This window comes from Mus pahari, chromosome 16, assembly GCF_900095145.1.
Source record: "Mus pahari chromosome 16, PAHARI_EIJ_v1.1, whole genome shotgun sequence".
NCBI classification, from domain to species: Eukaryota; Metazoa; Chordata; class Mammalia; order Rodentia; family Muridae; genus Mus; species Mus pahari.
Window position 1 is genome coordinate 11895286 of NC_034605.1, and position 25377 is coordinate 11920662.

Below are 25377 nucleotides of genomic sequence, written 5' to 3' on the forward strand. Positions count from 1 at the left end.
CCTCCTCCTCCTCCTCCTCCTCCTCCTCCTCCTTTTGTTTATGAGACAGAAATCATGTAGCCCAGGCTGGCATCAAATTTGTTATGTAGTTAAGTCTGGACTTGAACTTCAGAACTTCCTACCTCTATGTGCCATCATGTTTGTGCAGTGCTGGAGATCAAACCCCAGACACTGCAGACTAGTTAAGTGTTCTTCTGATGAATCTATGCTCCAACATCCTCTTTCGTTCCCTTCTTTGTAGCACTGGCATCTATCCAAGAATCTTGCACATCCTAGAGAAGGACTCTACTGAGTTGTAGTCCATATCCTTTACTTAGCTCAGCCTTGAATGTTCTCTATAGACCAGGTAGATCTTGAACTTGTGATCCTTCTGTCAGTCTTGTAGTGTCTGGGAATACAAACTCAAGTTACCAAGCCTGACTGCAGTGTTTTCTTATGGCTTACTTCTTTAATTATGTGGATAACTATAGGTAGCACAGAAAGACTTATGAAAAAGTGTTGAGAAGCTGAGGTTTACACTTTAGGAAGAATGCTGAATTTATCTGTTTCTCTCCTGAAAAGCCCATCATGAAGGAAAATTAGAGTTGGTTTTATGAGCCTTGAGATCCTCAGAGTGAGACAATGTGTATCTGAGAATCCCTGCCCCCCTGGAATTGATTCCATTACTGAAGAAACAGCTGAAAGAAAGGAGTCCAGGACATGGGTTATATTTTCTGAAGAGGCTTTCAAAAGGCATTTGATAAAGTATCAGAGAGAAGCCTCACATGAAAGTGAGGATTTATGAATTACAGAAAAAAAAGAAGGCACTTGAAAATGAGGTGGAGAGGCCAGCCAGGAGCGTGATTAGTTACCCTGACAGACAGTTGAAAATAGAGCCCAGCATGGCTGCTTTAGGGAGCTGTCCCTCAGAAGCAGTGCCTGAGGGCTCTGCACTCTCTCATAAGTCATGAGGAAGGAGCCAACACTTTTTTTTTTTTGCCTGAGAGTTTTGATTTATCCAGAATTCAACTTGCAAGCTGAGGTCATGGGGATTGGGCGGTCCTACAACTCCATGGCCTGGATGAGCTTAGCATGTAGAACTACCCAAGGTTCTCCCACTGATGGCTTTTCTGGGAAGCTTTGGGGACTTTGTCCCCTGTCTGTTAACTTCTGCAATTTGTAGAGACAGATGGGCAGATATAATCAGTGGTCTGTATATCTAGAAATATTTAGCTCTCACAACAGGATGTCTTTGTAAGCCCATAGCTGCACAGGGTATATTCTCAGAACTTAAAGTATGAGCTGGTTTCAGATAGAACAGATTGATATTACCCCTTGGTCAGCTCCTCCAGTGCCAGGGACATGACCTTGCCTGGAGCTTGACCTATTAAATAAACATTATTTTAAATTTTAATTATTTATTTTTTATTCATATATATAGCCTGATCACAGCTCTCTACCCTTCTCTCTTCCCAGTCCCATCTTAACAACCCCTCCCCCATTCCCTTATCCTCTTTTCCTCAGAGAAGGGGAGGCTCTCCATGGGTACTAATCCACCCTGGTACATCAAGTCACAGGAGGACTAAGTGCATCCTCTCCCATTGAGGCCTGAATAGGCAGCCCAGCTAGGGTAAAGGGATCTAAAGGCGGGCAACAGAGGCAGAGACAGCACCCACTCCAATTGGGAGGGGACCCACATGAAGAACAAACTGTACCTCTGCTACATCTGTGTAGGAGACCATGCTCTTTGGGAGTTCAGTCTCTGCGAGCCCCCATGGGCTCAGGTTTATTCTGTAGATCTTTTTGTGGTATCCTTGATCCCTCCAGATCCCTTGATCTGCTCCCCACCTCAGTCTTCAAAAAAACTCCCTGAGCTCCACCTGATGTTTGGCTGTGGGTCTCTGTATCTGTCTCTATCTCCTGCTGGATGAAGTCTCTCAGATGACAGTTGTGCTAGGATCCTGTCTGAAATCCTATCAGAGTATCATTAGTAGTGACAGGGGTTGGCTTTCTCCCATGGGGTGGGTCTCAAGTTGGACGAATCATTGGTTGGCCATTCCCTGGATCTTTATCCCTGAACCTCTTGTAGGCAGGACAAATTTTGGGCCGATTATTTTGTGGGTATGTTCATGTCCCCCTACTTTCATTGGAAGTTAAGTTTGACTACAGGAGATGGTTTCTTTAGGCTCCATATTCCCCTCCATTGGTAGAGTGCCGCACCTTCTTCAGAGAAGACTGTGTAGCATGGAGNCCAAAGAGCTTGAATGGCTGTCGGTCCTGGGGGTTCATGCCACATGTGGCTTTGTCCCCCTAAAGGTCAACGGCAGCGACCTCCTAGATAATCATGGAGTTCTCTCCTCTTGGGAACATGCTGGGGGATAATCAGTACCTGGGCAATGGGACTATTAATTGTTTGAGGCCTTTTGATCTACAGCTCTTGTGCAACAACCATCCCACCATCAGGTGAGGGGTGGATTTCAGATTCAGCATTAGATATTCCTGGAAATAAGGAAGGAACTACTGAACCTCAATAGAAAGAGAACAGTATGTGCCAGCCTGAGNAGNCTTAGGCACCCACGGCGGAGTCAAAGATAGGGCAAGAGCAGGAAGTGGAAAATGAACTATGTGATCTAGCACTAAAGAAGGCTGTTAACAAAATTGATCCTCCCACTGCCCGGTTAATGAAAACTTCATTAAGATATTCTTCATTAGGATTTGGGGAAATTATGGGTGCCATGCAAAAGTATGAATCAGGATTTACAAGAAACACTAGAGTTAGAAGGAATTCAGAGGATAAAATAGAAACAGAAAGAGAGTATTATGAAAGTTTAGGCTTGGAGACACCTAAGGGAAATAAGGCATTTCAAGTAAAGATAGGAGGCAGATGGTGGACTCCCAAGATTTACCAAGGGCCTTATATTTACTCTCCAACAGATGCCCCCTTCCTTATACAGAAATGTATGACTTACGTATGAATAGATGGGCTGTGTTATGTATGTCCATCATGGTCCTGGGATGAGGGACTATAAAGAAGAGAACTTAAATGGTCCAAAGTATGTCTCAAAAACAGAATATTAGAGCATCACAAAGCTGGCTGGTGGTATTAACCACAGGAGACAGTACCTGGGACAAAATGAAACAAGTAAAACCAAGTGTCCGGTAGCATGACCGCAGGCAAAGTGCCAAAGTTGAATTTTTAATAAATGTTCTGTGCTTGCAATAATGACAATCTGCATGGTAATAGTTTTTTAAGTAAGATTACGATCTGTCCTGAATCTGTGCCAATTTCTTGTTCCTTGTTTCATGTGTATAAAATCTGATGCTTGAAGTAAAGATTTTGCAGCAGATGATACAGCCATCTGTGTCTGTGTCTCTGTCTGTCATGCTGAATCGTTCCTTACCTGGGTATTCGAGTGCAGTCCCTCCGCAGGTCTTTCTTTTTTTTTAGACAAGATAAAATTTATTTATTTATTAAAAATAAAATTATTATTATTATTATTATTATTATAAAATTTATTTATTTAGCTTTCTTTAAATGTGTACCTACATGTTCTTCATACATGAGAAAGCATATTTGAAACTCAAAAACTAACAATTTTAATTTTAAAATAAGAGAAATGAATACTATCAACCAAANTTATCACAGTTTTCCCCAAAATCAAGATTAGTGGAGTATACTTTGAAAAGAATTGGATCATGAAAAGAATAAAATTCTGACACATTAAATAAAAAAGAAGAGTAATTGACTTAGGAAAAACTGATGTTTAATAGCTGATATTTAAACATTAACTCAGATACTATTAACACTAACAGACAAGAAGGGAGAGGCATAAAAATACTACAAAAAAAAAACCCTAAACAAACAGGTTCTAATACATCATAAATGTATATTGCATTTGATTGATAAAATTGAAAATAGTTGTTCTGGAAAAATANNTTTCTTAACTTCTTACAGAATCCAGATGACCAAGACATTGCTGAAGTCTTCATGCAAATGCTAGATGTNGACCACGATGACAAACTAGATTTCGCTGAGTATTTACTACTGGTGCTAAAGATGGCAAAAGCATATTATGAGGCATCCAAGGATGAAAGATTCCAAACACATGGATCAAAGAGGAGAAGTAAACATGACTATAAAGGACTAGAAGAGGAGGGAGAGGAAGGAGAAGAAGAGAGTCTTAGACAGAAGCATGGCGGAACTGATGGGAAGAGAAAAGGTGACAGAACGAGAAGCCCAAACGGAAGAAGAGGGAAAAGGCATGGATCAAACAGTAGAAATGAGGGCAGAGATACACACAGGAGAGAAACAGAAAAACACAAGCACCAACATGACTCAAATAGAAAGCAAAGGGCTGGTTCTGATTCCACAGAAAGAAAAGACAACAGAAGTAAGAAGCACAGACAGCCAAAAGACAAAAATTATGATGAAATCTATGACAATAGAAAATGCAATGAAGACTGGGAGGCAAGCTACAATCACTGTTACTATATATCAGAGAATGTTACATTAGAGCAAAAAGAGGGAAGCAGAAGAAACAGAACAGGCTCCCAGAGCAAGCCCGAGTCCTCCCATCATCAGGGAGTCCCCAGAGGCTCTGAGGGAGGCAGGCAGCCGTCCCGTGCCGAACCATCTCCAGAGAGTGTTGGCCATGACAGATCCAGTGCCAGCCAGCTACCGACCCACCGTGGGCTCCCACTGTCTGGCCTTCTGAGAAGTCGGAGTGGACCTTGCTGTCGCTGGCCTGACTCTCGCTGAAGCCCCGACATGTGCTCCTGTCAGCGGATGGGCCTGCGCGGCCCTGTGCGTGGCCTTGAGACCCTACGCGACCCTGGACAGATGCCTGGCCTTGGCGCGCCCCAGAGCGCCGGGAGGCGTCAGCTGCCTGTCCACCTGCAGAGGTCCCCTGGACCCCTGAGCCGGAGCTGGATCCGGCCCTCCTGTGGGCAGATGAGGACTGCCCTCGCCTGGCTTCGCCCTGGACTCCAGAATGGCCGGAGCCATCGGGGGACTGTCCTCTTCCTCCTGAGCCTGATCTTGAGCTAACCCGGGGAGAATCGGCCTGGTGGCGAGAGGAGCTGTGCCCTTGGTTAGAGCCCCGGGATCTGGAGCTGTCCCTTTCCTGTTCCTGGCGGGCTCCCTGCTGCCCTCTCCCACTGGACTGCTGCTGCCTATGGCTGGACTCAGGCTGTTGGTTTTCTTCGTGGTGCTGGTGTCCGCGTTGCTGTTCCTGCTGGTGACCGTGCTGGTGCTTGGAATCGAACTCTTCCTCGCTGTGTTCATACACCTGGTAGGATCCGGAGCCTTGCTGGCCTCGGGAGGGCCGCTGCTGGTGCCTCTGGCCGGCTACCGACCCACCGTGGGTTCCCACTCCCTGGCCTTCTGAGAAGTCGGAGTAGACCTCGCTGTCGCTGCCCTCCGCAGGTCTTAAGACCCCTGACTGACCATCTGCGGCAGTAGAGGTCTCATCTAGGGTTGCTCCCAGACACTTTCTGAAGAATCTCCATTCCAGAGATGCCCACTGCCTCCACTAATTTCTGTTCTCTCTCCCAGCATTCTCCTTGCTCCCACTCCTGATTCTCACCTCTGTTTCCCTCCTACATGTCTTCCACTAAGTTTTCCCTCCATCTACTTCAGATGTCTATTTTACTTCCCCTTCTGAGTGAGATTCAAGCAGAGAAATCCCTCTCTGGGTGTCACCCACTGATTTACACTGGGTGCATCCTTTCCAACTGAAGCCAGACTAGGAGGTCCGTTTCTGGGAACAGAATCCACAGGCAGGCAGGCAACAGGCTCATGAACAGCCTCTGCTTCAGCTGTTGGAAGACCAAGCTGCTCATTGCTACATATGAACGGGGCCTAAGTCCAGCCTGTGCTTGCTCCTTGGTGAATCTGTCTCTGGGAAACCCCAAGGGTCCATGCCAGTTAACTCTGTTGGTCTTTTTGTGGAGTCCCTGTCTCGTATGGGTCCCTCCCAATCTTTTCCCCAACTCTTTAGCATGATTCTTCGCGCTCCATCTAATGTTTGGGTGTGGGTCTCTGAATCTCTTTCCATTGGCTGCTTGGTTGAGCCTCTCAGAAGACAATTATGCTAGGCTCCTGTCTGCAAGCATAACAAAGCATCATTAATAGTGTCAGGGGTTGTTTTGCTGCATGTGGGATGGGTCTCAATTGGGGCAGTCACCAAGTGGCCATTCCCCCAGTCTCTGTTCTTTCTTCCTGTACATCTTGTAGGCAGGGCATATTTTGGGTCAAAGGTTTTGTGTGTGGTTTTCTATCTTTATCCCTCCACTGGGAGTTCTGCCTGGCTACAGGAAGTGGCTCCTTCAGGATTCATAACCCCCTACTGCTAGGAATCTCAACTTGAGTCATCCCCATAAACCCTATGGGGCCTCTCTCCATCCCAGACCTCTGGCACATCCTTGAGATTGCTTCCCTCCCCACTGTCCATTTCTCTTCTCTCTTACTTTCCAGTTTTTATTACTATTGCTCTGTGGTATAACTTGAAATCCGAGGTATTGATACCTCCAAATGTTCTTTTATTGTACAGGATTGTTTTCTTTTTTTAAATTTTTTTATTAGATATTTATTTACATTTTGAATGTTATCCCATTTCCTAGTTTCTCCTCTGGAAATCCCTTATCACCTCCCCCCATTGAGTTTTTTATTTTTCTGTAGGAAGTTGAGAATTGCTCTATCAAGGTCTGCAAAGAATTGTGTTGGAATTTTGATGTGAATTGCATTCAATCTATAAATTGCTTTTGATAAGATGGTCACTTTTACTTTATTAATTCTACTGATTCATGAGCATGGGATATTTCCATCTTCTGATATCTTCTCTAATTTCTTTCTTCAGTAGTAGATGGAGGGAAAACTTAGTGGAAGAAATGTAGGAGGGAAACAGGGGTGAGAATCAGGAGTGGGAGCAAGGAGAATGTTGGGAGAGAGAACAGAAATTAGTGGAGGCAGTGGGCATCTCTGGAATGGAGAATTCTTCAGAAAGTTTCTGGGAGCAACCCTAGCTGAGACCTCTACCAATGGGGGGAATATGGAGCCTAAAGAAACCATCTCCTGTAGTCAAACTTGACTTGATCCAGTGATCATTGAGTAGCTAATTGTTCAGTTTCCAAGTTTGTAGGATTTTTATTTGTTTCTACTGTTGTTAAAGTCCAGCTTTAATTACCAATGGTGGTATGATAAGTCAGAAGCAGGTATTTCAATTTTCTTGTATCTGTTGAGACTTACTTTGTGACTAACTACATGGTCAATTTTGGGCAATGTTTCATAAGGGGCTGAGAGAAAGTTTTTTCTTTTTCTTTTTTTTTTTGCGTGGGTAAAATGTTCTGTAGATATCTGTTAGGTACATTTGATTTATAATGCTGGATAATTTCATTATTTCTCTGTTTAGTTTCTGTCTTGATAACCTGTCCATTGGAGAGAGCAGGGTCTTACAGTATCCTACCACTAATGTGTGGGGTTTGATGTGGGATTTCAATTTTAGTAATGTTTCTTTTACAAATATGAGTGCCCTTGCATATGGGGTATAGATGCTCAGAATTGAGTTGTCATCTTGGTGCCTATACTTCTTCAAATATAGAACATGAGCCATTAGAAAGTTACAGCTTTGTTATTTTCACTAACTTTTTTGAGTTGTAAAAAAAAAAAATTAGACGTCATCATGGTGTTTTCTTTCTTCCTTTTTATTTCTTTGTCGACTTTCCACTAGGGAGTATAGGGCACGAGTCACGTGTTCTTTGGAAGGCGTACAGTACCAGGTATGTGATATGTCCTGTGGTGTGGGCCTTAATTCCAGTCCGACCACGGTTGGTTAGCCCTCTCACACTCATGCCACCATTGCATCCGTGGGTGTATTTTGTGAGGTGGGTTGTTATTATAACTTTCAGAATTTACAACTGGATAAGACTGTTAATCTTTTTCTTCAAGTAGATTACAAAATGTCTAGTTCTATTCTTTTTCATACATGTTTAGACTATGTGCAGGCCATATTTATCTCCACATCCTGTTCTCTCTCTCTCTCTCTCTCTCTCTCTCTCTCTCTCTCTCTCTCTCTCTCTCTCTCTCTCTCTCTGGCTTGGTCCCCTCTTCCTCCTTCCAAATTATTCCATTTTCATTAACAGACACTCTTAGTCCTGATTCCATATCTTCTTGCATGGCCACAGTGATGTTAATGAGTAATAGATATCAGTCAGTGTCAGGAAGGCACCATTACTCACCTCCACAGCAGGGAAAACTGTACAAGGAATGGTCTGTAGTATCTAAGCTGATAAAGCATACAGACCCTTGATCATTTGGCTTACACGCTTTTTACTTTACTGTAGTGCCAAAGCAATATGCATTCTGGGAGGCTTATTCTTGTAACTTTGAGTGTTGACCTTTTCCTGAGTGAGCCATACACAGTGCTATATTTGCACAATGTTGGGTAGTTGCAGCAACCTATAGCCAACAGTCAGTTACGTGAGTTAGACAACTAGTAGCCTAGAGTGAACTGTGTGAGCTACTCCATTTGGGTGGTTAAATATGTAAAATTCATTTAAATTACAATATACAGTTGGCTATAGACTTATCAGGCTGTAACCCCTCTGCAGTTTAAAGAGTATGTATTCTCCAGTTCCTGTCAGAGCACCCACAACCCACTTGCTTTTATTGGGTGTTGCCACATGGTACGGGAAACTACTAATATACAGACATTGCTGAGCACAGGCGTGGCTTCCTCTCCCAGTGGGATCCCTTTCTAAGAATATGTCATCTACGCCTTCCATCTCCTCCCAAATATGTCTCCAGGGGGAGCTGGAAAGCCTGCTTCTGTTTCTGCTTATAATTTGCAGATGGATTTTCCTGTCATGTTATCAAGGCCTTTCCCCCAGTGCCTGTGAACCCTGCATGGCCCATAGCTTCAGCTCAGCTCAGTTGTGGCTTTGCCCCATATTCAAAGACTCTGTGAAATTTCACACTCAGAAAGTGACTGAAGAGGAAAACATGCCATAGTTCTGGCCGCTTCTCTGCTGGCTTTAACCAATCAAAAGGAGGCACTAACTAGTACAATTTTATTTTTGCAAAAAAATGGGATGGGGGCTGAGAAAGTGAGGGATAAAACACCATGGCTGAAAGCAACTTGGAGAGAGTTTACCTCAGTTTACATGTTGTAGTCCATCATGGAGAGAAGTCGGGGCAGGAACTCACACTAGGAACCAGGAGGCAGGATTGAAGCAAAGGCCATGGAAAAATACTGGTCACTGGCTTGCTCCCTGTGGCCTGCTCAGCCTGCTTTCTTGTATGCCTCAGGACCATCTGTCCTTGATGACACTTCGCATAATGGGCTGCATCTTCTCCCTAGTCATTAACCCGGAGAGCTGTCTTACAGAGGTTTTTGTGCCACAGAGGGTTTCGGGCCAGGCTTTTACTTCTTAGTCTTCAACACTAGACTGTACATTTTGTTATTCAGTACACATGACGTGGTGTCATTTTCCCAGGTGCTCATTGGGTTGTCCCTGTTCCTGGCACAGGCACCAAGATCTTCCCATTAGAAGACATTAAATTCACCTCAGTGATTTGCACTTTTGTTCATCCTTCAATTCCAGAGAATAACCTCCTCCTGCAATTTCAGAAATTTCACTTTTTGTAATACAGTAGATGTTACAGGTTCTTCCCTGAAGCTCAGCTTTGAGAGTTTAGAGAATATTACATTTTTCCTTCTGGTAGTTTTGTTTCTTTTTGGTAAATATGTTGAATTTGATATAATTTAGAAATTGGATTGGGTGATGAAGACATTTGTATTTAGTTTTCTTAGAGCCTCAATGTGTTAATCTTTCTTTAAAGTCCTAAGCAATGCCTTTTGACAGGAATATTCTTGGAGGAATCAACACTTCAAAGAAAAAAACGCTTTCTTTTCAAGATGAGTGAATAATGTATGAAATATTACTTATTGTAACAAATGGATGACACACAACAGGTCTAACTAACATTTAAAGCTGTCTTGCTCATCCACAAGCATATGAACAGAGTCAGCATCCAGCAGAGACTTCTCAGAACACTGCTATTTAAAACTTTAATGGTCAACTTACGTAGGTTCCTAGGTCCTGGTTCTGTTGTGGTGGTCAGCCCCAAAGCTTACATGTGCTTTGTTTCTTTCTTTCAGGCCATGCTGGATGATAAAGCCAGGGCCTTGTGCTAAGTAAGCACCTTCCGGCCCTCTCCACTGAGATACGTGCTCAGACCTCCTATCGGGGGGGTTTTGCTTCTATTTTTGAAGGGTCTTGAAGCTCTTCAGCTCCAAAGAGAAGCCACTTATAATTGAGGTATCCTGAGGGCAGCTGTCAACTGAGACCAAACTCAGGACACCAAACTTTTGTCTCAGAGGGATGGCTGCAGGCCCTGCTGTGTCCTTGTTGAAGGCCCTTGCTCTGCCACCCACTTTTAGATAAGGATGAGAATCCTGGATACATCCAATGACACGGAGATATGGCATCTTACTTTTTTTCCAATTAATTAATTAACTAATTAATTAATTTGGGGTGGATTTTTTATTAGATATTTTCTTTATTTACATTTCAAATGCTATCCCAAAAGTCCCCTATACATCTCCCCCCACCCTGCTCCCCTACCCACCCACACCTACTTCTTGGCCCTGGCGTTCCCCTGTATGGGGCATATAAAGTTTGCAAGACTAAGGGGCCTCTCTTCCCAATGATAGCTGACTAGGCCATCTTCTGCTACATATGCAGCTAGAGACACGAGCTCTGGGGTTACTGGTTAGTTCTTATTGTTGTTCCACCTACAGGGTTGCAGCCCCCTTCAGCTCCTTGGGTACTTTCTCTAGCTCCTCCATTGGGGGCCCTGTGTTCCATCCAATAGATGACTGTGAGCATCCACTTCTGTGTTTGCCAGGCACTGGCATAGCCTCACGCGAGACAGCTACATCAGGGTCCTTTCAGCGAAATCTTGCTGGCATGTGCAATAGTGTCTGGGTTTGGTGCCTGATGATGGGACATCTTACTTTTTCATTCTCAGTTTTACGGGATCAAATTTTAAATAAAAATTCAAATCATACTTCTAATTATTTGTACCTTATAGAAAATCTTTCGTTTTATCCTTGTGTGTGAAAAATTTATAAACGCCCATGCATACACACACATGCACACACAAACCTAGGCACATTTCTGTTTATTTCTGGGTATGCACGCTGGAAATATGAGTGATATGAAGCCTCTTCAAGGCTTCTCATTTCCTGCTCTATGCTGAAGAGACTAGAGAGGAGATGCACTATGGACCACGCAGTAGGTGGTCCTCTATTGGAAATGCTTAGCCTATCAGGCGCAATCACCAAACTATACAATTAATAGCTCCTGGGCCAACATTGCCTCTGTGAGCAGCCTTAGGCAGTCAGTGCCCACCCATAATCTTTACTCACCAGCAATGGGAAGCGCATCTGGTTGTTTATCTCATAGGTCAGTTTCCAAGCAAAATTTCTGTACTTTTCTCATAAGTCACATTGGGTTTTTAAGGAGTTGGGTTGGCCTTTAAGATGTGCTTTTAATTGATAAGTCTGTGCCCACCCTGGCTCGCTGTGGCCCTCATTTCACTCTGCTTGTTAGGTAAGGTGAAGGCATTTCTTCAAACCTCACCATCCTTAGTTCTTATAAATAGCCACAAAAATCTCGTATTTGCCTAACTCAGAGTCTGAAACTGGAAAATAGGGCAAATAACAGACAGGCTGAGACAACTGATGTTTGCTAGGTTGCCCAGGGCAGTCTTTCATTGTCCCTGGTTGTCTTCCCTCCTCAAGACTCCAGCCTGCTATTCCATTCCATCTGCCAAGGGAAATGTGTGTGTGTGTGTGTGTGTGTGTGTGTGTGTGTGTGTGTATTGAAGCCAGAGGAGGGCATTATGTGTGCCCTGCTCTACCACTCTCTCACTTATACACCTGGAGACAGTCTCTTGTTAAACCTGGAAGTAGCTACACTGCTGTCCAGTGAGGCCTAAGACCCTCTGTCTTTGCCTCCTTTTGCACCAGTGTTATAGATGTATAGATGGCCCTGCTTTACTTCTTACATGAGTGATCATTACCCAAGATTGAATCTTCATGCTTGTCCAGCAAGTGCTCTTACTGAATCCACCAAGAGAAATCTAGATTGCCAAAGAAGGGCTGTATTTGCAGCTCTTTTGCAAAGGTTGTGTTTGACTGGAGTCTCGAAGAATGCTGGTTGACATGGTATGCAACTTCCCAGACTCCAGGCTGAGGTTCCCTGGACAGAGGTGGATCTGGGATCATTGTGATGGGTCAGACTGAAGGGTCTATAGCAGGTGACTTACCACAACTTACTGACACCTGACTGAGAAGCAAATCCTATGTCTGTCCTTCCAGAGCAGAACCAATAAGGAGGTAAGAACAGAGGAAGGCATTGGACAGCTCTTCCAGAGAGCTTGGCAGGTAACAATGGGAAACTCTTAGAACTCTGGGTCCTGAGCATCCAGGCCAGGCGAGGCTGCTTCTCAGGGGAGCTGAAGTCACCAGTGATCATCTGAGAAGCCTCCTTTCCTGTGTGGTTGGCGTACCTCTGTGGTTCCTTGCCTGAAATGCTGGGGTGTGCTATGTGAATGTCATTCCAATCACAGTCATTTAGATGAACTACTTAAGATTGATGTCTAATTAGCATGCAGCTCAGAGACAATTATGTATATCATCAAACATGTGTCAGGGAATCTTTGTTGCTCATTTTATCTGATTAAGACACTAACTGCTGCACTGTTAGGCATGTAGGCTGGTAGACTTGCTTTTATTAGTTTCTTGCCCCTTAGAATGGTTTTTTTCACACATGTCTTCTTTGTGTGTCCCTAACTGATTACATGGGGTTTTTCATAGTTAAAAGTCCCAACTCCTCTTTTGGGGGGAGCAGGGGTGTCCCTTATGATGCTTCTGTTTCCCTTTGCCATGGTCTATAATTTACCAATCATAAGGCAATTTGAACACAACTCTGAAGGCAGAATTAGGAAACTCTTCTTTTTGGCTTTTCAGTACCTTATGAGTCTTTGCTAGGTATCTGGATCTCACATCATGTCCTCCATCTGTCACACCACCTTACAGGAGAGACTGAATCCAAGACAATGATGAGCCTGGCCATGCTTTGATCAAGACTGCGGAGTTATGGATACTTCCTGTTACCTCTTTAAACCCTACTCTCAGGTTAGGACTCCAAAGGTGGGTTTAGGAGTCATTGGATCTCCTTGTCTTCCAAGGTGACCACATTGAATAAATATTTTCCTGCTTTTCAATATTAATTTGTCTCTGTTAGTTTCTTTTTGAGGACAGTGGTTGACTCTGCCTTATTGCCAGGTACACAGGCTCTGCCTTTAACTCTGGTAATAATAGGTTCCTTCGTGGCATTTTCAAACAAATTTGCTTAGATTGATTCTCTTCTATCCCTTTTTCTATCATCTTCATCCACATCCCCTTTCCTAACTAGTAGCCTATATATAGACATTCCAATTTCATGTAACTTATACAGACAGAAGACTCTTAGGTGTAAGGGAGATGTTTGGCTTATGTTGCACAGAAACTATTTGCAACCTTACAGAAGTCCTTGAAATCCTGTAAAAAATACTATTAAAAATAGGTTGAGTTTGAGCCAATGCATACATTACGTATGTAAGCTTCAGTTCAACCTGCAATCAAACATAGCTGATAAATAATAAAATAATACTTAACTCCTGTGTTATTTTGTTTCTACACAAGGTCCAGAAAATGACTCTTTCCTCCCCAGATTTCTGTTTGGCTGTGTCCCAGGCCCTGATGTGTATGTGTGTGTATGGTTGTGTGTGGTGTCCATGTCTGTGTGTGTGTATGTGAAAGTATTTCATGCTTTTGAACCCAAAGCTTTTCATAAGTAATTCGGCTTAAGAAGAGAGCTGCTGTTTTAATGTTAATTGCTGCCCCATTCTTTGTCTATAGCTGTTCAAAGGTCACTTTGCAAGCATCCATCAATTCTGAGAAAGGCTGTTGCTCCCTTCCAATCTTTGGCATGCAGAATGCCAGTTCAGGAGCACTCCCTGTCGTTTTGTTTACACAGCTGGTGGCTTTCTGTGATCCCTCTGCCCTGCTGTGCTTCAGCTTTTAAAGTCAGGTTATTATACTGGCAAGGGTTACTTGAAAATTGGTAGCAGAGGCCGATGTTTTCGCCTTTTTCTGGGGACATCGCTTTGTATTCTAGTGTACTGTAAATGATATCAGTGGTATCACAGAAAACGCCTCAGGTTAGCCTTGTCTGGGCTTCTGTTTAGCTACACACCAGGTTGGCAGTGGAGCCAGAAATGTGTGCAGCAGCTTAAGCTGGGATTGCTGATAGGTCTTTTATGCCCCACTTTTCACCACCCCTGAGCTAAAGTGAGCTGTGTTGTCAGGGAGACTCCTCGCTCAGCACATCAGGCCACTGACTGGTGCATATTTTTTTGTGGGGGATGGGTAGGTTTTATTTAATTTTTACTGAGATATCCTTTATTTTTTTTAAAATTTGAAATGAAAATATAATTATCTTGTTTCCTCCCTTTTTTCTCTTTCTCCAGCCCTTCCAATTCACATACTGTCTTGATTGCTCTCAAACTCATGGCTTCTATTTCTTTAATTGTTTTTTACACACACACACACACACACACACACACACACACACACACACACACTCCTAAATACAACCTATTCAGTCCATATTAACTTAGGTCCATATAAAGTTACTTGTAAATATATATAATATATGACTCTGGGCTGAACACATAATATTAGATAATTAGGTTTCATACCTCATCAATGAAATGTCTCCATGAAACAGATAAAAATAATTATAGCAGACCACAACAGTTCATAATGCACAGAACAAGTGACTGTGTTGAGCCCCAGTGATTTCATCTACAATACAACTCATGTACCTAAAGCTCAGGGGTCAATGTAGAAGGGGAACAGAAAGATTGTAAAAGCCAGAGGAACAGGAAGTGAGATTTTAGTCTCCTAGAAATATCAGAGAAGCCACACTCATGGCATGCATTATTAATGTATAATAGAATGGATAAATTGGATAGTAACCTTGGTAATAATAGTCATTTATTTGAAGCTTGTATTTATTGATTATACTGTGATACATAAATGGTGTTCCAGATTCTACGAAGTTATATTCTCACTAGTTTGTACACCCAAGTTCTAAATCCTACTACCTAAGAATTTGAGAACATCTGGAGACAGAACTTTAAATGGATGATTAAGGTAAAATGAACCCGCCAGGGTAAACAATATACTTGATGTTCTTGTGAGAGGAGAGAACGGGATGCACAGAGACTCCATGAATTCAGGGAGAAGACCAACTGCAGCCAAAAGAGTTCTCGGGGGTTGGGGGGAGGTGAGCGTATTGCACCTTGGTCTTGGACTTCTGGCTCCCAGAACTATGAGAAACCAAACAACTGTTATTTAACTCACTCAGTATGAGCTATTTGTTTTTAGCATCCAGGTTTAACAGCAGTTCAAATTATCAGAGGTGTTTTCTATGGGCTTTTTATAAGAGTATTCATGTCAGGCCAAAAATATAAAGAAATTCAGAAAATCCACAGACAGCCAAAAGAATAATTTTCCATAGCACGGTTCTGTGCCTTCTCTGTAGAATTCAGTGATTTCCTCAAACATAGACACCTAGGTGGAGTGGAATCAACAGAACCTGATTTGAAAGAAAAACTGGAGAGATCATTGGGTCTCTGGCATGGGGCTACTGCGCCCTAGGGCACTGTGCTGCCAGTGATGCAGTGGCAGAGACAAACCACTTCTGTACTGCCACCTTCCCTAGCCTGAGGACTTGCCCCTAGACTGTTAGGGACTTTAACTCACGCCAAACCAGGATTTGCAGCTTCAACAGTGAAAGGAATTTCAGAAATATTCATGTTAGTGAAGTCGAGATCAAAGTTTTAGTAAAGATATTTTAACTTAGGCCACATGGGGAGGTTAAAAGAAAGAGGCATCTGGAAGAAAGGGAGACACACCTGAGTTGGGTTACTTGCTTCACGAGGGAGAACAAGGGGATGAAGAATGGGCGTGGGCTTCTCATGGGACAGTAACTGATCACTTGCCTTAGAACTAACTATACATAGTATTTGGTGACTCTCACGGTTCAGTCTAAAAATGTTGTTATGAAACCTATTTTCTTCTTCTTTGCTCTCTCTTATCATTTGGTCTGTTACAGCAAAATATCAGAAATTATGTGTCTGTTAAACAAACATTTATATTTCTTACAATGCCGGACCCAAGAAAGTCTGACGTCAAGTATAGATAGATGCTGTATTTGGGTATGCTTCTGTGCCTAGTTCATGGTGGCAGTCTTTTTGTGTCTTTCCAGAATAGGAAGGGTAAGAGCATGCTCTAGGGTCTCTATGTCTCTTTCATTGGGCATTAATTCCACCCTTATGGCCTAATAACCTCTCATAGTTAAATATTTCTATCTATTCATCTGTTGTTGTCATGCTTATAATTTTAATCCCTATAGTGAGACATTGTCTTTTCTACTTGCTCTTCTTCTCTTCTCTTTTCTTCCATTTCTGTTTCAAAAATTATATGTACGGTGTGTGCCTGTTTCCATTTGAGAACATGAGCCCACAGAAATCAGGAAGGGATGTTTGATTCCCGGGATTTGAGTAAGGGGTAGTTGTGAGCCACATGATGTGGACTCTAGGAACTGAACTTGGGTCTTCTGTCAGAGCAGAGAGTGCTTTTAACTGCGGCACCATCTCTCCTGCCTCCAGGCCACTGTTTTGCACTCTGATATCTCCTAGGGTTACTTCTTCTCTTCAGTGTCCAGCTCAGGTTGGCACATGGTTACAACTCTGTGTTGAGTCCCATGACACAGTGGCTCAGCCCTTGCCTCCCACAGGAGTGTGCTCATGGGGTGTCAGAAGTCAGGAAGGCTAGGAAGTTTTGTAGATGGCAACTTTGGGAGTCATTGAATGAGACCCAGGCATATGGGATTTGTAAAACTCAAGTGAAGCATTTGGACAATGCTTGTAAGCCGTCTTGTCATGGTGGGGACGTCTTCTGGGCCAGGAATCATGTTGTTAGAAAGCAAAATCAACACTGCAGGGAATGATGCTGATGTTTGGCTATTGGTACTGTTATTGCTAGTGAGCTTGGCAGGTAGTCCAACAGAGAAAATGGCCATGAATTCATGCTAAACCTCCCAGGTTAGATTCTAAGAGAATACTTTGAGTTTTCGCAAACCTGAGTAACCTAATGCTAATTTCAATATTAAAGAAATAAGATTCCTGTCTAGGGAATAAAGAACATCCTCCGTGAACCTAGCTTGGTTATAGGTGAGAGCCATGGGATTATGCAAACCAGGAAGGAACAGTTGTTGATTGGCTGAGGTTATAAGTAAGATGCAGTGTCTTCTAGAAAGTAGAGGTGGGATCTGAGTAAAAGTTTCAACATGAATGAATTCAGGAAGGTAAGGGGGTCTCTTGTTCTTTGTTCTGTAGCTTGTTAACCTATGAACCTGCTCTATCTTTCCTGTCTCTATCTTCCACCTTGTAATTAAATTTAGACATCTCAGAATTTGTCTCTCATTGAAGTAAAATCTCAATTCCCACTTCTTCCTTTATTTTCACAAATTCTTTATCCTTTTGAAGGTTTCAGAGGAATTTACAAAGATCCCAGAGTTCAGGGGCCAATAGATAACAGGGGTTTCTTCAATTTGAGTTAATACCAAGAGGCAGACACTTCATGTGTGGAAATCAGCAGCTCAGGACTACTGGCATGAAAAGACATGGATTGTGGGTATTCTAATGTGTCACCTCAAGTTTGAACAACACTGTCCCCTTCAAACTTCTGCAAGGGTAGAAATCTCAAGAGAGTGCTGTCCTGACTGAACTGGGATCTAGAAACCCTTTATGCAGAGGAGATACTCAGAACGCTGAAGCTTTGCCTAAGAGTTCAAAGCTGTGCAGGTGTGGCTGCTTCGTTCAACCATGACTGCTTTACTTTGCTTCTTAGGAGTGAGAGAAGAGGGACAGTTGAGCCCTGCTTGAATAGCAAGGAGAAATGAGGGTAAGGGACCAGTGTGAAGAAGATTTTCAGTTGCCTACTTTACTCAGAGCTATGGGTGTGTGAGTGTGTGTGTGTGTGTGTACGTGTGTGTGTGTGTGTGTGTGTGTGTGTGTGTACATATGCACAGATACATGTAGGAACCAGAGGTGATACTGGGTCTCTTTCTTAGTGTCTGTCCACCTTAATTTTTGATACAGAGTCTCTCATTCAAGACCTTCTCTTTCTGCCTCCCCACTGTTGTGATGACAGCCACACTTCACTTTTTACATGGGTTCTGATAATCTGAACTTGGGTTCTCAAATTGCACAGAAAACCTATTATTGATTGAGCCATCAGAACTACATGTCTTAGTTACAAACGTAGACTTGGGGATGGACTGGAGGACTCCCATGAAAGAGGAAAGAATGTATACGTACCATTCACATGTAGTGCTAGAAGAGGCCAGAGGAGGGAATTTGAATCCTTGAAACTGGACTTACAGATGTGAGCTGCCACTTGGGTGCTGTGAATAAAACTGATATGGTCTGTAATATCAACAAATGCTCTTATTTTATTTTTTAAAAAACACCTTTTCACTCTGCTACTGAGTTCAATGTACTTAGGAACTGAGAGTTGATTGTAAGTTTGTTTAAAGCCATATACTAAAACTTTAGCTTTCTACAAGGGAGTCTCACTGGGGAACAAACTACTCTCTTTCCTTTTATCTGAAGCAGGGTTTCAAGTTCTTTTGCTGCTTTTTTCCCCCTTAATTATAGGCCATATGCCCAACAGTAGATGGTCAAGGGGAAACACACTTAACAACTTTTTTCAAGGCTCCTGAGCTCACAATGTCTTTTCAGGGCTTTTCATTTGTCTGTTTTCTTATAAAATATTTTTATTATACTTTGTTTATTTACTCCGTCTCTACTTCTCTTTCTCTCCCTTTCCCCCTCTCCCCCCTTTCCCCCTCTCTCTAACCTTACAGGTCCTTTGCACACATTCTATGACTTCAAGTGGTATGTTTTATTGAGATAACTGCATGTGCAAACAAGCAGGTCTCTGCATCTGTACCTGCTTCTTGTCCTTTTCCTGGGTATTTTCCTTCTGTTTGTTTGTTTTGCTCTACTCTGATGTGCTTGTTTTTGTTTTATTATTAGCCCTTAGAAGCCTTTTTGTTCTCTAATGAGAGACAGAAGGGGGTAGATCCCAGGGGAGAGGAGATGGGGAAGAACTTGGCTGTGTAAAGAGAAGGGCAACTGTAATCATGATATGCAATGAGAGAAAAAGAATCTATTTTCAATAAAAGAAGAAAGTGCTCAAGTGGTATAACTGACAACCTGAGTGGGAACAGGCTTCAGGACAATGGCTTTGGTCGAATTGGTTAAGAGTAATTAGCTTACTGTCCTCTTTACACATGAGGTGGTGCTTTTATTTATAAATATAACTGAACACACTCAGAACTAGTATCTTTTGGAAAACACTTGAATTGAATTCTCCACATTGTCCTGGGATATTGTTTGTGTTGGTTCATCTTCTTCCTCCTTCTCCTCTTCCTTCTTTTCTTTCCCCACTTCCTCTTCCTTCCTCTCTGGTTTGCCCCCCCCCTTCTTCCTCCTCCTCTTCCTTGTTCTTGATGGCAGGTACAGAGGTCAATTCTACCTTAGCTTTCATCTTCCTAATTATGAATTAGAAGTTTTCTGTGAGTTAATATTGTTGACAGTACCTTGGACTCATGAGTAAATTTCTGAAAGAATTAGACCATTCATATGTGAAGGGAACATAAAACAAAATTAGAACCTAACTATTTCATATGTTTTTAACTTAAAGTATAGGCTGAGATTATGTATGTGTATAGACAGATATATCTTGATTCTGTGTTATATAATAGAGCTTGATAAATATTAGGCACAATTAAATATGGTATGGTCTAGTATAAGATTAATACAACTTAAAAACGATGTGCTTACTAAACTTATTTTAGAGATGTGAATTTAGAAAATCGGGGTCTTTTTTTTTTTTTTTTAATTTATTTATTGATTATATGTAAATACACTGCAGCTGTTTTCAGACACACCAGAAGAGGGCATCTTATCTCCTTTCTGATGGTTGTGAGCCACTGTGTAGTTCCTGGAATTTGAACTCAGGATCTCCGGAAGAGCAGTCAGTGCTCTTAACTGCTGAGCCAACTCTCCAGCTCTTGCCCTGGCCCTGCTCCTCATAGCTGTCTTCAGGCACCCCAGAAGAGGGCATCAGATCTCATTATGGATGGTAGCGAGTTACCATGTGTCTGCTGGGACCTTCAGAACAGTCAGTGCTCTTAACCCCTGAGCCATCTCTCCATCCTGGGGGTAGGGATGGGGGGGAAAGGTCATTATTTTAAAACACAATTAATTTGCATATGTAAATGACCTTGATGGCAAGGACTGTACTTGTGTTTCTTATTCAGGAAGGTATTTAAAAGGTGACGAGATTTCAAGAGAAGTGCTATGGCAACCCTGTTGTCAATATGCAAGAATCCCAGCATGGTGACACATCTTTGGCATGTCAGGGCAATGTTTGAATGTGGTGAATGAAATCTCCAGGAGGGTCATAAATCCTAGGCAACAAATTATACACTAACAGGTTCTTAGGGGAATTCAAATAAATCCTCACAACCGCTTAGCAGGTAATCTCCAGATCAGATTCCCATTTTTCTTAAGAGCAAAATAATATATGGCTTCTTATACTCTCCTAGTGAAAAGCTATATATCAAAGATATGAATTCAGTCGAAATATTGATCTTAAGCCGAAGTGAAACTAAAAGAAAGTTTAATGCATTTCACCTGAAAAGGCAAGAGTGAGGGGTAGGTGCATAAAACCTGCTTTATAGAGTGAAGCCCCTGGAGGAGAGGGATCCACTAATCTGGGACACTGAAATCCTGTTGACATCATCATGTTCAAGAAAAGCCATTGAATTGGCCACACGGCCACATTATTGCTGAATAGGTTGTCGTGGTGATTTGCCCTTGTCATTGTAAGATCTAAGATCACAAGGACAAGGAAATATTGTAATGTGTTTATTGATTTATTCATTCCTAATTTTATAATTTAGGAAGGTGGCAATCCTAGCTAGTGTCTTTAAGGGGGAGATGCTGCCACAGTGGGTGTTGATGTGCTGGAGCCTGGTAAGAGGTTCGTTCTCTGGTATGCCTCAGAGGAGAATGGAGCAAATCATTCAAATCATTAGATAAACACAAGCTACATGATGGACTATTTAAGTACTTGTTTAATTTCTCTGTGGCTAAACCTCAGGACAAACTTTAGAGAGAAAAGGTATCTTTCTCTCTCATTTGCCAAAGTGAGTTAACCCTCATTAAATCTCCTTGCAACATGTATTAACCTATAATATCAGGGGCTGGGGAGAGCCCTTATGGAAAGCTTTAAAAACAGTAGCAGCAATAGCAGCAGCAGCAGCAGCAGCAGCAGCAGCAGCAACAACAACAACAACAACAACAACACCAACAATGAGCCTTTAGCTTTTCTCAGAAGCACCTTTCTGAAGGCAATTTCTACTTACCTGCCTGTGTCTTGCATCTAGTTAGGTAGGGAATTGGATATCTCAAGGAAGTAAAGGTAGAAAGCAAAGCAGAAACACTCAACTGTAAAATGCACACCCAAGCACCACAGTGGTGAGCTGGCTATCATTTTTTTTTTGCTTTTTAATATCTGAAGCCTGACAGGGATGCTGCGACTGCTGTCCTCTGACTTGTGTTTCTGCATGTGACTTATCAGACTCCAGCATCCAAACTCTTAGGTAAACCAAAGAAGCTTTTCTAAATAGGCCATTATTTATTTATTTAGGGGATTTACAAAAAACGTGGCCATCACACAGAGCCTTTGGATACATGAATAATGCAAAAGTACAAAGCATTAAGAGACAGAAACAAACAGAGGCCAGGCGTGGGCTTCCATTTCTCTCAACAGACAGAAACCACTTCGCTGATCAATATGTTGAATTACAAAGAGGAATTGCTAAAAAAAAAAAAAAAAAAAAATGCAAACGTGAATTTGATAGGATTTAAAACATTTACTTATCAAACAAAGGCTTTGCTACCTCATCTTATGGGTATGGGTGGCTATCAGGGTAGTGGGTAGGTGACTGAACAAAGTAGTTGACTTACACGTGTTATAATGAAGGGGCATGAATGGGAAAGCACTCAACACTTTAACACTGAATGACAGGGGACAGTGTAGAGTGCCCCAAATGCAGAGAGGACCGGAACACAGATTAGTTTCAAAGATGGGAGCACGGCTCAGCAGTTCCTCCCCTGTCCCAGTACATGGAGGTTCAGGGGCTTTTCTCTTCATGTGCTCCCCATCCTTCTCCTCACAAACCCATTTCCTGAGGCAGATTTGTCTCTGTGTTCCCATGGCTCCGCAGGGACACCCTGACTGCAGCTCCCTTCTGTGCACTTGGATGTGGATTTTGCTAAACCCATCTTCACTTTGGTGTTAATCTTCTGTAGCAGAAGCACCTGGAGTCCCTTCTTGCCTTTATTTATCAGGTTGGTTTTTATTTTTAATCTTTTCTGGTGTGAGGTATTTCTTCATTTGTTCTTAGCTTTTACAACCCTCTGAGTATTTTTAAAAACAATTACTTATTTTGGACATATGTGGGTGTGTGTGCAAGCCATGCTGCAGTGTGGAGTCAGAGAAGAACTTACTCACTGGGTGAGTCCTTTGGATTAAACACAGGTCATTTAGTGCTTTTGTCTGCTGAGCACATCCTGGTCCCATCCCTTCCTTGGGGACGGATGCTCCCCCGACCCCCAGGAACACTCATTTTTTTTCTAACTTCTAGGACCTCATATCCCATCTCTTTCCTGTACAGGAACTGGCGTCTTGGTGTGCTCATTGTTGGCATTTTGTCTAGGCTCCGCCCCACAGTTACCTGGCAATAGCAGGGTGTGCCTGACTCACTGTTAAACAGGGCTGTTTGTCTCCTCCTCTGACTCTTGCTCTCTTCTTTTCTCCTCTTGCTCCTGCTCCCTCTCTCCCCATTCCCCTCCTCCCTCCCTCTCTTCGTGCTCATGGCACGCCCCTCTATTTCTCTTCTCTCTCCCCCCTCTCTGTTTCTCCCTTCCTCCCCACCTCCTTCCCTCTCATCCCTCCCTCCATTTCCCCCCACCTGCCTTGGTTCCAACTCGCCTCCCCATGCCCTGAATAAACTTTATTCTATATCTTCCTATGTCTGGTACCTCAGGGGTAGGGATGCCTCAGCATGGGCCCACAGAGGCATCACCTTTCCCCACATCATACCACACCTCCAAGAAATATACTATCTTTATCTTTTTTTAAAACACAACATTCACCTCCATTCTCTTCCCTTTGATCATCACCTATTGGCATCCGGGTGTACTTTCTACATGACTAAAACAGAGGAGAAATAATGGAAGGGAAAGGGCTGAGGGAAGGGGGAATAGAACTTAAAAAGGATGACATGGAGTTAGTGTTGTGAAGAAAATAATAATTCTCTCGCCTTTAAAGCACTGTTCCATTCTGCTTCAGAAGAAAATTCTTTACTTCATTCTAAAAGCTAAGGTAGCAAGAAAGTAATTTCAGAATATACTTTTAGATCTTTATACTGCTCTCCTTGTGTGCAAAGAGGGTATGGAAAATTATATGATGGAGAACTGATAAAGGGAGTTGTATTCAAGCGAATGCCAATTGTTTATGTTAGTATATATGGAGTTGCACACATGGGTAGAGGTGTGTGTATGTGCATGTGACTCTGAGTGTGTGTGTGTGTGTGTGTGTGTGTGTGTGTGTGCACATGAGCAGTCAGAAAACAACCTCAGTTTTCAGATTCCAGGTTTGTTTGCCTTGTGTGTGTGTGTGTGTGTGTGTGTGTGTGTGCGTGCATGCGTGCGTGTGTGTGTGTGTGTGTGTGTGTGTGTGTGTGTGTGCATGGGCAGTCAGAGAACAACCTCAGTTTTCAGATTCCAGGTTTGTTTACCTTGTGTGCGTGTGTGTGTGTGTGTGTGTGTGTGTGTGTGTGTGTGTATGTTTTAAGACAGAGTGCCTCATTGGTTTGGCACTCCTTAGTCTAGGCTAGCTGGACAGAGAACTTCAGTGATCTGCCTATCTTAGACTCTCTAAGAGTGGATTGCACGCACGAGCCACCGTGTCTGGCTTTTTGATGCATGTTCTAAGGATAAGACTGAACTCCTTACTTGTAAGGCTATGGCCCTTGTTCCCAACAGCTCTTTTGTTTGCTTTCCTTTGTACCAACATGCACGATATTCTGGTTTGGAAATATAGCCCAGTGATCAAGACAAATGGGCTTTACAATGTCCAGTTGCTGATGAGTAATTTTGCTGAGTGCCCTTCAGAGAATGATTTGCCACAGAAAACTCTCAGACAAAGCCAACTCAAGTATCTCTCTAGAATGGGTAACTCGGGGATGCTTTTCCTGTGTCTCCTCATCCCCAAGAAAGTCAAGTCTGATTTCCTTCCCTTTAAGCTCTCAGAGGAGTTCCTCCCTGAATTGCTAAGCAGAACTAATCAAATGGAGCTTTCAAGAAAGGCTGCATGTCCTGGGAGTCTGAGCTGATTCATATGGTATTTGTTTTGTTACAGGCATTCTCCCGATTAAAACTAATAAATCACAACTTGTTTAAATGACAGTGATAGTTGGATTGTAGGTTTTGCTTCAGGAAAATACACTATGGTGGAAAAAATCAATTTACATTGTCTTGAGAAATAAAAGGTAGGCTAAACCCAGGGATTGGTACAGAATCCTGCAGCAGTAAAGTCAGCTGGTCAACACAGACCTCTAGTAGTGACTGCATTTTGTTCTAGTGGACACATGGTTCTTCATTAAGAAAAGTCTTTTTCTAGAGTTTTCCTTGGCAGTGATAAGTTTCCTCCCACAGCTAACAAGAGTCATTGTCATCCTGTTCCTCATCTGATACTCTAAGGCCTTTGTCCCTCCTTAGAATTCCAGTGCCATCATCCCATCAGATTACATTTTCTGTACAGAGCTTTTTGAAATTTCTGTTTGTTTGTTCTTTGAAGATGTCATACATATATATGAGGTTTCTTGATCACGTTCGCATCCTACCATTTTTCCTAGAATTTCTCCAATACATTTCCTCTCAACTTAATGTCCTTTTTTTTGTTTGTTTGTTTGTTTGCTTGTTTTTATTATTGGTTCTTAACCTACCGGGTCCAATTAATGCTGCCTGTACGCACACGGGCATAATGCCACCCACTAGGACATAGAGAAACTATCAGTGGTCGCTCTTCCACAGAATGGTGACCCTCATTTCCCCAGCGTCCATCAACTGTCAGTAAC

General features: G+C 42.6%; 2 protein-coding genes across 2 annotated transcripts in view; one reads left to right on the plus strand and one right to left on the minus strand.

The window, feature by feature from the left end:
- Window positions 1-4738, plus strand: part of LOC110334244 (filaggrin-like) — a 9285-nt gene extending 4547 nt beyond the window's left edge. Inside the window, exons 2-3 of the mRNA XM_021216100.1 lie at window positions 2692-2846; window positions 3935-4738. Of these exons, the coding sequence (XP_021071759.1) occupies window positions 2692-2846; window positions 3935-4738 (959 nt within the window). The remainder of the gene's footprint in view (window positions 1-2691; window positions 2847-3934) is intronic.
- A 20-nt stretch (window positions 4739-4758) lies between these two features.
- LOC110334245 (filaggrin-like) lies at window positions 4759-14190 on the minus strand. Its single transcript, XM_021216102.1, has 3 exons — window positions 14061-14190; window positions 4829-5449; window positions 4759-4781 (listed from the first exon to the last, which is right to left on the minus strand). The coding sequence occupies exons 1-3, from the start codon at window positions 14188-14190 to the stop codon at window positions 4759-4761; spliced, it is 774 nt and encodes a 257-aa protein (XP_021071761.1).
- Window positions 14191-25377: the final 11187 nt, after the last annotated feature.

Excerpts from the sequence above, each read along its gene's own strand:
- LOC110334245 (XM_021216102.1), bottom strand. The coding sequence starts at position 14,190 with ATGTCCCCAGAAAAAGGCGAAAACATCGGCCTCTGCTACCAATTTTCA. Across the intron at positions 5,450-14,060 it reads CACAGAAAGCCACCAGCTGT|ATGAGACCTCTACTGCCGCA; the intron begins GTAAACAAAACG and ends GAGCAACCCTAG. Across the intron at positions 4,782-4,828 it reads GCGCTCTGGGGCGCGCCAAG|GGCCGCGCAGGCCCATCCGC; the intron begins GCCAGGCATCTG and ends GGCCACGCACAG.